The sequence below is a fragment of the Cucurbita moschata genome, unplaced genomic scaffold, assembly GCF_002738365.1.
Source record: "Cucurbita moschata cultivar Rifu unplaced genomic scaffold, Cmos_1.0 Cmo_Scf00073, whole genome shotgun sequence".
Taxonomy (NCBI): domain Eukaryota; kingdom Viridiplantae; phylum Streptophyta; class Magnoliopsida; order Cucurbitales; family Cucurbitaceae; genus Cucurbita; species Cucurbita moschata.
In genome coordinates this window covers 492,328-505,522 of record NW_019268589.1, presented here as the reverse complement: position 1 = coordinate 505,522, position 13,195 = coordinate 492,328, and the positions used below count along the sequence as shown (strand labels likewise).

Here is a 13,195-nt window from a genome sequence, read left to right as displayed (position 1 = left end):
GTCGATTAAGTGCGATTTGAGAGTTATGATGGAAAGAATTTGTCGATAGCTTTCTGTTTTTGTTTACAAAACGGTGGATTGATTGAGTTGCTTGTAAAAAGTAAAACTATTGTCACAGATTTACTGTTTATGAACAGCTATTTTAGTAGTTCTAAAGAGCTGTTTGGTGCGATTTCCAGATTTTTGAAGTTGTTTTTTTGCTCATTAATGAGATGTCTTTTAGTAAAACAGTTTGTCATGTGAACATTTTAAGGAAAATACTTTTGCTTAACATTTTTGAAAGATTGGAAGAAGTAATTATTTAGTGGTTAGAACATTAAAGTGACTTTAAAGTATCGTTATGATTCTTAAAATCATTTTGAAAAGCGTTTTGAATGAGTTAAGAACATTTGTTATTATTTCAAAATTCATATTAAACTCACTTAATATGAAAGATAAACAGTGTTTCTTGGCTTTTGAAAGATGATTTTCAACATTCTAAATACTTCTGATATACTTAGAAGTGTTTGAAATTCAAACCTTTAACCTCTTGGTCGAAGATTTATATTTTATGCTTGTTGAATTATGTTCATGTTGGCGAAGCCGCTTCTTCTAAGATTACTCAATTAGAACAAATGCTTGGTACTCTTAGACATTATTCTGAAGTCACTCTATCCAACTTCAAAAGATGAAAATACAGAATCTCTTAAATGAACAATCAGGATTGAGTTTGTTCTAAAAAGTCAGTCCCTTAGCCAGTCCTCAGGAGCTTAGTGCATCCTAGGGATCATTCACGCAAAAATGACATGAATTATAGGTCGGTTTAGCAAAGACATAATCATTTGAAGGGAACTAAGGCCAGCGGTCTTCTATTTCATGTATGCATTTCATACACAGGCAAAGAACGGTGGAACAAGGTATGCTCGAACTCTTATTCAAGTTAAATTTACTTCTGCATTTCATAAATAATGGAGTTCTTTCATTTTCCCCTTGCATGTTTTCCATATTTAGATTTCAACTTCTGTTTCTCCTTGGTTGGGAGCTTTCTGAAGATGTTTAGACAATAGGTTGAACGGATGGACGTTCATTAGGAACCGCCATTCATTTGTAATAATCTTCTATAAGTAGTTTGGGGAAGTTCGACTCTAATTAAACAAACTAAGGATGTTCGACATTCTAAAAGTAGTTTGCGTAACGGCTTTACTGGAACAGTATTTTGTTCTTAGGTTGTACATTTGTGTCATTGAGTTCTCAGAACATGTTTTCATTAAATTTTTGTTATTGAAAGCATAAAAAATAACTTTCAAGAAGCCCAAAAGATTTGGAAAATAGACCTTCGAGTTTTCGAAGTCATCGTGTAACACGATATTGATTGTTCAAATCTTCTAGCCAAAAGATTCACTGTCTAGTGTCTAGGGATATTGAACGGAATCCAGTTTGCTTGTACAGCCTGTTTGATCTGCTTGCTATTGAAGTTCTTTAAGGTTACTTCTGCACTGCATCTGTTTAGCTTGCAAACACATCAGTGTTTGAAAGATACCCTGTTTTTAATAAATGTATATGCTTTCACTTTGAGTAGCAAAATTGGGGTTTAGTTTTTCACGGTAACGGTTTATTATCCCTATGCTATTTTCTTTCATCGTATGATTAGCGTGACGAAGATGAATGTTTTTCTCAATGTTCTTGCGTGGTTTGAAATGCATTATAACTTTTTAGTTTACTTGTTTATCAGACCTGCATATTGATCCAGTCTTTTCAACCCCTTTCTTGATTTACAGGTAGTTTGGTTGGTGGTGGATGCGTGTTTTTGCTCATTGCCCCACCGAAATGATGAGACGAGAAAAGAGGTAAAGAGTCTCAACGTCGTTTTAACATGATATGATGAAAGTTTACTTAGTCGTTTCACCTTTTACTTAGTCGATTTAACATGATATGATGAAGTTCATTGTAAAAAAGAAATTGTATATTGTTCAAAACCGACTAAATCGACGTGAAACTATGTTGACTCTTTTTTAAAACACGTTGGGAACAAATAAAACTCTGCATGATAATAATCACGTGGTTTTGAAAATAAGCTTATGAATACAAGAAACTTATTCTCTCTTTTAGGGGTTTTCATTAAATAAAACAAAATTGGTGTTGCCTCCAATCATATTGAATGTGTGATTGGTCACCCGATTTTAGAAAGTTTCAGCTTGCCCAAACAAAAAATTTAGGTTCGGGAGTTGTTTGTATGGAAAGAACTGGCAATCCTACCCTACTTGAAAAAACAGAGAAAAAAAAGATAAGTCACCTTTTATCTGATATTATCCTATTTATTACATCACCGAAGTTAGGTGAGATGCCTTCACGTAGTTTTTACTTCGAGAAAATATTTTAATTTGTTTTATTTAACTTTATGTTATTTATTTTTTTATATTTAATGTGTAAACCTATGATCTCGTTATGAAATATTTTAAATGATTTTTTTTCATACCACCTTGATTTTAATAGGAACTAAGGTCACTACGGATGATATAAAAAACCTACCTTATTCTAATAGGAAACTAAGTTACTAGAGTTCTTGGTTTACAACTTTTGTAGACTAGCCTACAAGGTAGGTTCAAGATGCTTCCATGACCTTTTTTGATGCACCGTCGTTGTTAGATATGCTTAAGTCTCAAGATGTTTCTATGAACATATCTAACGACAGCGTATCAGCAGTGGGGTCATGGAAATATCTTGAGCCTATCTCGTAGGCTAGTCTACAAAATCTATAGACCTAGACTTTTAGTACCAATTATAATCCTAGTTTCCTATTAAAGTCAAGGTCTCAACTTCATATATAACATATCTAAAATATTAAAAAAAGAATTAATTTAAAATATTTTATAATGAGACCATGGACTTACATATGAAGTCCACATCTAGAAATATGAAATATAAATATCATGGTTCCATGAGAGTGAAAAGAGCATAATTTCCAACTCTTTTGACAGAGTTTGTGGGATTCTATAGATAAAAGTGGGTGATTTGCTCACACTCATCCAAAATAAAATGAAGATTGAAAAAAATATTGAAATCAATGACTTAGACTATGTTGTGTGTTCAATTTAAAAGTCTAATAACTTAGATACTTTACTATTAGTAAGTTGTAGAGTTACTAGTACATGAGTATAGGATAAACGGGCATGAAGGCGATGAATAGACATCCAAGATGACATACAATGATAGAATTGGTGGAATAGGTGGCAATCAACAAAGCCCGAAATCCTAATGGTTGGAGTTATTGTGAAGTGTTTGATAATGTTAAGAATGAGATATAACTATTTTGATGCAACATGGAGCATGCATAGTCTGTCATCCAAAGAAATATTTTATTGTGCAAAATATAACGGGTAAACAATATGTTCATATTACTTACAAAATTTATGCCAAAAACTCTCCCCGGCTTTCCAACCACTCTTGAGACAACCCTTCTGGCAAGATTTTCCGGCAAGATAGATATGAGTATCTAACTTTCAAGGATTTAAGAATATATGGTGAGTATCCTTCAAAATATGAGGTATTATAAACAGGAGTTTATGAAGAGCACAGAAGAGCACACCATTATATGCTAAAGTTGGTACATGCAGACACTCATAGACCCATTAAAACTCTTTCCAATAGTAAAATGAGGTATTTAAGTTTTTATTAATGATTACAACGGCAAGGTTTGAATATATTTTTTTATTAAAAAATTTGAACTTCAAAAATGATAAAAATAAATTTTGTAAGAAGGAGAATTTGTTGTCTGCACAAGCAGAGGTGGAGAGTTCATATTTCACGAGTTTATATCGAGTTTATTTTTTTTGCCAAGCTCACGAGTGTATCCTTTTTGCCAGGTTCACGAGTTTATTTATTTTATTTTTTGCAAGCTAATGATACTGGTAGAAAACTTCTTGTAGTCTACTCCACGTCAAAATATATTAGTGTTACAAACTAGGGTTAAGCTACACAAACTCTGGCCCAAGGCTCAATACATTTACAATAAACCATAGGGTTCAAACCCACAGCCACCCACCCACCTCACAGAGCACGAAGCTTGAGATCAGCCAGTGACTCACAAACCTTAGCCGTTGTCTTGTTCTTCCTCTTTATCATCATCTTCTCTTTCTTTAAAATGTTGCCGTTGTGCATCGCTTCCGCCGTCCTGTGCCACCATTGCCCACGCCGTACTCACTGTCACTACACGTCAAATGACCACTGCCAGTCGTTGAGACTATCCTATGAGGTAGAAACCTACCTAAATTTTGATATGACTATCCTATGATGACCACTCCACTGTCATTACAGTTTGGACTAGAAACCTACCTAAATTTTGATATGGTCTGTGGTTTATAAATTTTGTAGACTATCCTATGAGGTAGGCTCATGATTTGTCCATGACTCTTCTAATGCACCGTCGTCATCAGGTATGTCTAAGGCTCAAGATGTTTCTATGGACATACCTAACAGTAACGATGTATCAGCATGACAACGATACATCAACAATGGGGCTAGTCTACGAAATCTATAAACCTAGATCTCTAGTACCAACTTCCTATTAAAATCAAGTTCTCAACTTCATATATAAGATATCTAAATGTGCGAAAAAATTCATTTAAAATATTTCACAACGAGACCATGGACTTACTTATCTAGAACTATGAAATATTAATATCATGGTTCCATGAGAGTCAAAAGAGCACAACTTCAAACTATTCGGCTGGAGTTCTATAGATGAAAGAGGGTGACGCGTACTTTGCTTATGTACTATAGGAGGATATGACTAGTTGTCACTTCTTCTTGCCCTGAGTTATATGCTATCTAAGTCATGGTATTCATTTCTTTGCTTATTATCATATAACGTTGATTTCCAATGTATTTCATCGCTCATGTTTTCTAAACCTTTTTTCGTAACGTGACTCGAGGCCCGCACATACGTCGACGTTGTTCGCGACATCTGAATTCTCAAAGCTGACTTGTTCCCTTGGCTAGAACAAGTACTGCAATCGCTGTCTTGAGATCAATGACTTCAAGGTAAGGTTTGACTATGTTTGACTATGTAGTGTGTTCAATTTAAAAGTCTAATGACTTGGATATCTTAACTATTGATAAGGTGTGGAGTTACTAACACATGAATAGGTGACAATCAAGTTTATGGATCTTTTCGAGGAAGTGTAAAAGAAGAGGTAGACAATTATTTAACAAAGCCACAATTGAGTGTTATATAAGTATCATTAATTAGGACATTTTATAAGTGTAAATTGTGTAGAGAAGATGTCCGGTTTATTGATTCACGACTATCAATCATATGTAGCAAATATGAAACTATATTTTGATTGAGTCTCAACTATATCAACGGTACTCAAACTATTAAATAATCATAGTTGGTAATAACATCATTGTTCATATTGCTATTACAGAACTGAACATGAGATTTTCACCTCATACGGCTCCTTGAAGGCCATAAATAAATCTAAGGAGTGTGTCGGGATTATTTATCTTAATATGTCATTTTTGTAGAAAAGCATAGGATAAAAATTTGTAAGAATGTATGTAAACAAGATGTTCATATTACTTCCAAAAATTATGCCAAAAATCGTCTTTGCTTCAAAAACTCTTGAGACAATTCTTGCTTTTGGCCATGCATATACGAGCATCTAACTTTTGAGGATTTAAGAACGTTGCATTAATATGCAAAGGTGGGTATCATTCAAAATATGCTTGAAAAAGCAAGAAAAAGATGCTATGTTCCATCAAGTCGTGTTCTCAATAGTAAAAAAAGATCGGATTTTTTTTTTTTTTTTCCTTTTGCCTAGTAGACAATTTATAGCAGTAGCATTCGCTCTCCAATCAAATAGAATAGTTGCAAAAAGTAGATAATGGTGGACATAGTTAGAAATATGTTATTTAGAGTTTTTTTTTTTTTTTTTTTTTTTTACCAAGCTCACGATAGTAATAAACAATTTATTGTAGCTTACACTCTAGAATAATTGCAAGAATATGACAATCATGAACCGAGTGAGAAGCTTGTTTTCAAGTCAGGGATCGAAATCCAACCACCCGCGTGACAATCACGAATACTTGCACTTTAGTACAATGATTTGCAAATTTGGACTTGACAAAAATATGAGGTCAACCCGTATGCAAAATTGAAGATTAAAAAAAATATATATATTATTTAGTAATTAAAAAGAAGATTTAAAACATTTACGCCGTTGCCTAATTTACACTATTGTCGAGGATCAAACCCAAGTCACCTAGGTGACAGGTAGGAATACTTACCAATATACTACAATGACTGGGCAGGGATCTAACCCTAGTCACTGTCATGACTGGGCGAATACTTAGAGTATACTACAAAAATTTCTTAATTTTATTTACCATGGTACTACAATGACTTATAATCTTTCGGTGTTGCGGTTCTGGTAGGAATGGAGAGTTCACGTCTCACAAGTTTTTTTTTTTTTTTNTTTTTTTTTTTTTTTTTTTTTTTGTTTACCAAGTTAGTAATCGACAATTTATTGTAGTCTGCAGTCTCCAACAAAATAGAATAGTTGCAAGAATAGGACAATCATGGACAGAGTTAAAAGTATATTTTTTGGTCAGGGATCGAAATCCAATCATCTGCATGACAATCATGAATACTTACACTTTAGTACAATGATTTGTTAATTTGGGTTTTGCCAAAAATCTTGGTGCCAACCCGATATAAGCAAAAGGATAAACGTAGCAAATATTCGAGTCACCCGCGTGAATGGCGGGTTTACTTACCACTATACCCAACGACTGGGAAGTGATCAAACCCTAGACACCGTCGTGACTGGGGGAATACTTACGAGTATACTACATAGACTTCTTAATTTTAGTTACCAATGTACTACAATGACTTATAATCTTTCGTTGTTGCGGTCCTGGTAGGAATGGAGAGTTCACATCCCACGAGTTTTATGTTTTTTTTTTTGTTTTACTAAGCTCATGGTAGTAATAGACAATTTATTGTATCCACCCTCCCAACAAAATAAAATAGTCGCAACGATAGGACAATGATTGACATAGATAGAATATGTTTTCTTGGTCATAGACAGAAATCCAATCACCCGCGTGACAATCACAAATACTTACACTTGAGTACAATGATTAACAATATTGAGCTCAACCCGATATAAGTCAAAGAATAAAAGCAACCACGTGACAATCACGAATACTTAAACTTTAGTACAATGATTAACAATCTCGAGGTCAACCCGATATAAGTCAAAGGATAAAAGCAACCACGTGATAATCACAAATACTCACACTTTAGCACAATGATTTGTTAATTTGGACTTGACAAAAATCTCCAGATCAACCCGATATAAATCAAAGGATAAAGATAAACGCAACAAATATTCTTCAATAATGAAATTGAAGATCGATAAAAAAAAAAAATTCTTAAATAACGAAAAAGCCGTTGCCAGGGATCGAACCTGGGTCACCCGGGTGACAGGCGGGAATACTTACCACTATACTACAACGACCAAGCGGGGATCAAGCCCAACTTACCCTCATGACTCGGGGGAATACTTACTACAAAGACTTCTTAATTTTACTTACCACAGTACTACACTGACTATATAGTCTTTCGGTTTTGCCGTTTCTTGCTGGAGTGGAGAGTCCACGTCTCACGAGATTGTTTTTTCTTCCAAGCTAATGGTATGAATAGACGATTTATTGTAGCCTACACTCCCCAACAAAATAGTATAGTTGCAAAAATAGGACAATCATGGACAGAGTTATTAGTATGCTATTTGGTCAGGGATGGAAATCGAATCACCCGCATGACAATCACTTATACTCACACTTTAGCACAATGATTTGTTAATTTGGACTTGACAAAAAATCTTCAGGTCAACCCGATATAAATCAAAGGATAAGGATAAGCGCAACAAATTTTCTTCAATAATCAAATTGAAGATCGATAAAAAAAGAAAATATTCTTAAATAACGAAAAAGAAGATTTAAAAAATTAAAGCCGTTGCCGGGGATCAAACTCAGGTCACCCACGTGACAGGCAAGAATGCTTACCACTATACTACAACGACCAGGCAAGGATCAAACCCAACTTACCCTCATGACTCGGGGGAATACTTACTACAAAGACTTCTTAATTTTACTTCAACGTTATCTGGGTAGTTGTAGAAAGACTGACTAAGACGACCCACTTCATTTCAGGAAAGTCCACATATCGAGTGGATCGGTGGGCTCAGTTATATATCAAGGAGATAGTACTCCTACACGGGGTACCAATGTCCATAGTATCAAACTGGGACACCAGGTTCACCTCTCAGTTTTGGAAGAGTCTTCAGAAAGCACTAGGAACTCAGTTGAGGTTCAGTACAGTGTTCCATCCTCAAACAGACGAACAGACCAAAAGGCTGAACCAGATTTTAGAGGATATGTTGCGAGCATGTTCCTTAAATTTCTCTGGGTGCTAGGACGAACATCTGCCTTTAATGGAGTTTGCCTACAATAATAGTTATCAAGCGACTATCCAGATGGCACCCTTTGAGGCACTATATGGGCGTAGGTGTCAAACACTGTTGTTTTGGGAAGAGGTAGGCACGCAGCAACTACTGGGACCAGAGTTGGTTTAGGTCACCAACGCAACGGTGCAGGAAATCAAGCAGAGGATAGTCACTGCACAGAGCCGACAGAAAAGCTATGCAGATGTGCGTAGAAGGGACCTCGAATTTGAGGTGGGTGACCACATGTTCCTGAAGGTAGCCCTTATGAGAGGGGTGTTGAGGTTCGGAAAGAAGGGGAAATTGAGCCCAAGGTTCATAGGCCCCTTCGAGATTCTAGAAAGAGTTGGGGCTGTGGCTTACAGAGTTGCTGTGCCACCGAACCTTGCCGCCATGCACAATGTGTTTCATGTATCCATGCTGCAAAAGTACACTCCAGACCCTACTCGTGTAATCGAGCATGAGATGCTTCCTCTTCGGGAAGATCTGTCTTACGAGAAGAAGCCTAGCAGAATTTTGGCTCGAGACACTAGGCGGTTGCGTAACAAAGATATTTCCTTAGTAAAGGTCTCATGGGATAACCACCGTGAGGAAGAGGCAACCTGGAAACGAGAATAGGACGTAGACGGGAGAGTTTGTAACACCAGGAAAAAAAAAAAAAAGAAAAAAAAGCCAAGTCAACTGAGGGGCAAAAATGTCATTTTGCCCCTCCAGCCATAATAGGGGTTCAAAGAAAACCCCGTCAAATCCCCTGCAAAGGAAAAAGAGAGTTACAGAGAAAACAGAGAGGAATCAGCCGCAAAATTTATTGGACCACGTTGAAATCCACCTTCAGACGAGACTTGTACAAGGATTGAGAGGCTAGCAAGGCCGACGCTTCGTCAAGATCCAAGAACGTTTCACGAGGTAAGGTTCTGAACGACATTTTTCATATTTGAGTTTTTCCTATGTGAATCGAGTCCTAAAATGCTGAAATATTCACATAGGAATAACTCTACGCACGATTTGTGAAGAAGTTTGGCCGAGACCTCAACCAGAAGGTGGAGATCCGAGAATCGTCTGAGAACGGTAAGCGAACTTCTGACGCTCTTAACTCATCTGGTAGCCAAGCAAAAAATTACAAAAAAAATACTAGGACGTAGCCCGTAACACGATCTAGAACTTTACCGAAGAAATCATATGAATCCGATATACAAATCGAAAGATATGAAAATCGTAAAGGGGACATTGTGTTTTTGATTGCAGAGGACAAAGAAGAAGAAAAAAAAAAGGTCGGCCGGCGAGCGGCGGAGGGTGGCGGGACAGGCGCCGAACACGCGTCGACTATCGACTAGAGCAACGCAGCTCCAGCGAGGCGACGACACGTGCCGTCTGCAAAGTCGAGCCGAATCACAAACGCGAGTCGAGCCGAGCCGAACCGGACCGACCAATCCGCGACTGCGCAGAAGCTGCCGCGCGTGCGGCATGCGACTGGCGCACTCCCACGCGTATGGCCCTCTCACTCCCAACGCACTGCCGGCGCGTGAGCGCACGTGGAACATCTGTTTTGTTCCGTTTGCCCTCTGTTTGCCCGATTTTTGTCCCGGTTCCAGTTTTAATATTTTTTTTACGTGAATAGGGACCTAATTTAAAGAAATCAGTATTTTTGGACACATCACGGGCAAAGAAACGCTAACAAAAAGGCACGCGTCAACTAGTTAAGTCACCACCCGTTATTTAGGAAGAAATACTTGTAGAATTCGCTTAGATTGCATGCATGCTAGTAATTTTGCTTCAGATTAGCTCTCCATGTAAAATATGAGTTAGATTTATTGTTATGATTGTATTGGGTGAATTATCTGAGTGTTGCTTGTATGCTTTAAGCTTCCGCCGTACGTATGCATGCGTTTAATTTATGTTGGAATTGTGTATTCCGCGTTCCGGGTGCTTGATGGATGAATTCGCCCCATTGAGCGTGAACTTCGTGTTCTAGGTGCTTGATGGAGGTCATCGCCCTGTTGAGCCGGCATGCCTAGTTTGCATGAATTATATATTATGATGTTAGAAGACGGTTGCATGCACACTCTGTTAATTGCTAGGGCCCATTTCTATGGTAAGCTTAGGGGATTACTGTTAGGAGCGATATGTCGCTCTAGCCACGTCAACAAGGTACCTCAAGAGTGTTCATAGATTGCTAGTGTGAGAACGATATCTATAGCTTCGTGGGAGGACCAAGGGTCCCTGATCAGTCCTTATTGCTCTTAGCCATTTCGCATGGAAATGTGTCCCCACGTCGTACAGCCCATTAGCTGCATGGAAACGGGTTGGGGTTGTGCCCCCCATAGGGCGACTATATGGGCTTGGGGGTATTCAGCACACCCCTAGGCTAGACACCATGTAGTCCCAGATAGCCATGTAGAGGTAGCACCTCATAGAGAGATACCGACCATATTAACTTGGCGTAAGGAACCTCTAGGTGTCTAATGAAAGGATGAACCGGTGAAACCTAAGGGGCAAGCTCCAAGGGACTAAGATTAGAACCAAATATCCTAGAACCGAATTAGAAAACCGTGGGAACCTGTTAAATTAGGATGCGAAGAGAGCCTACAAGTAGGTGGCTTACTAAGTATAATTTTTATACTCATCCTTGTTATGTTTTCCTTTTTAGGAGCGCGAGGCGTCGGTCAAGAGCGGGCGTGATGGAGGCGGGGATTTGTCATAGAGGAATGGGTTGTCCCGTGGCGTCAGTCCAGTCTTTATTTTGTATTTACATTCTTTCAAAATTTATTTCCAAACTGTCATGTGTTTTGTTTGTTTGTCGTTCAAAAACTTTATTGGAATTTAAAGATTTTCTCTACTTCATATTTAAATCACTTTGTGCATTTGTGTCTTGTCATTAGTCACGGTCCGTAGTAAAATATTGGGTCGTGACAAATTTGGTATTAGAGCAGTCAGGTTATAGGTCATGTAGACATTTAGGATAGAGAGTCGTGTCCTCTGTGACCTCGCTCGTCAAACACATGCCGCTCACAACCAAACGTTCTCACGCGATGGAAACATATAGACAAAGGTTAAGCTAGTATTTATAGAGTATACCATGACCGACTATGGCATTATAATCGCACATTACCTAGAAGATGTGCTACGAATGAATTGTAACCATAGTTCCTTTTTTCTATTGTGGTAGATAATGACACCAAAGAGACGCGAACCATATGTAGGGCCCGGACCCCGAAGGGGAAGAAGAGAGGAAGTTTAGGACACCTCGGTTCCAACACCTGAAGTGGAACAACTTGAATTTCAGGAGGAGGTTAAGGATACGCCCCAAACTAGCGAGGGGACAGTACCACAGCCATCAAGAACAAAAGACGCCTAAGGAAGGCCAAGGCTCGAAAGCTGCTTGATACACCCCCTACTGCTCCCTTCTTCGAGGAGGTCCCATTGGGTCCAACCCCGTGTACAGCAGTCCTGCTAAACCAGTCATTAGTCATGCCCATAGCAGAGATGTTTCAGACGTTCATGATGACCTCGATAGAAAATTAGGCTCTAACGAACCAAATGATATAAACCATGATGACTAATCAGTCAACAGGGCAAGGGGACAAAGATTCAGGGACTATGACTGTGGAGTCCCGCTACTTAAGAGATTTCCAGAGGCATAAACCGCCTTCCTTTGACGGAGGCAAGGTGGATCCCATTGCCATTGAGAATTGGCTAGAGGCCATAGAAACGGCCTTCCATTTTATGAACTGCCCGCCAAAGTATGAAGTCCATTGTGAGACGTATATGCTGAAAGGAGAGGCACACTTTTGGTGGAAGGGTGCTCAAATGACCATTATACCACAAGGAGAGTTTATTACCTGGTGTCAGTTTAAAGATGCGTATCTCCACAAATATTACTCAATCACTGCCAGAGTGAAAATGCAGACAACATTTCTCAAACTGAAACAGGAAGATAGATTAGTGGAGGAATATGACTTGAAGTTCAATAGGCTGGCAAGATTTTCTCCAGCCTATGTTAGTTCTGAGGAGTTGAAGGGCGAACGATTTATCGCTGGCCTGAGGGAGGAACTAAAGGGGAATGTGGCATCCCAGTCATCCTTCATCTATTCCAAAGCCCTTCAAGTGGCGACCCTGCTCGACGCGCCTTGCACCAACAAGCTACAATTGGGAACAACACAATCATCTCACACTGTAGCCTAGGGAAATGGGACAGACCCTAGCCACCCCAGAACTGGAAGACCGCCCCGTAGCCACACTGATAAGCGAAGAAGAGCCCCGGTACGGAACATGACCCTTTGTCCTAACTGCCGGCATCCTCACACGGGGGAATACAGAGCAGGAACAGGCGCCTGCTACAGATGCAGCCAGGTAGGGTACTTTGTAGTGGATTGCCCTCAAAGAAATGATCAGCGTGTCAACCGGCCTGTAGTACAGCATCAGATGGGCCAGGGTGCTCAACATCAGCAGGGGCGAGCTGTAGCCCATGCAACAACAGCCAGGCAAGCTGACCAGCCTGACGCAGTTGTCACAGGTACGCTACCTATATTTAGCCATCTTGCTACCTATAAGTACCCTCTCCCGAGAATTGACGACCTGTTTGATCAGCTACAGGGAGCAACAGTCTTCTCCAAAATTGACTTAAGATCGGGGTATCATCAATTGAGGGTTAGAGAAGAGGACATACCCAAGACAACCTTCAGAAGTCATTATGGACATTACGAGTTTCT

At 38.9% G+C, this 13,195-nt stretch overlaps 1 protein-coding gene, 1 long non-coding RNA gene and 1 other non-coding gene across 3 annotated transcripts; 2 read left to right on the top strand and 1 right to left on the bottom strand.

The window, feature by feature from the left end:
- Positions 1-7,430: 7,430 nt before the first annotated feature.
- TRNAD-GUC lies at positions 7,431-7,502 on the bottom strand. Its single transcript has one exon. It is a non-coding gene; the product is annotated as a tRNA-Asp (tRNA).
- Positions 7,503-9,366: 1,864 nt separating this feature from the next.
- Positions 9,367-10,597, top strand: LOC111438338. The gene is made up of 3 exons (XR_002709649.1): positions 9,367-9,392; positions 9,473-9,554; positions 10,105-10,597. It is a non-coding gene; the product is annotated as an uncharacterized LOC111438338 (long non-coding RNA).
- Positions 10,598-12,035: 1,438 nt separating this feature from the next.
- On the top strand, positions 12,036-12,668 carry LOC111438322. The gene has a single exon (XM_023076221.1). It carries the CDS (start codon positions 12,036-12,038, stop codon positions 12,666-12,668), a length of 633 nt encoding a protein of 210 aa, XP_022931989.1.
- Positions 12,669-13,195: the final 527 nt, after the last annotated feature.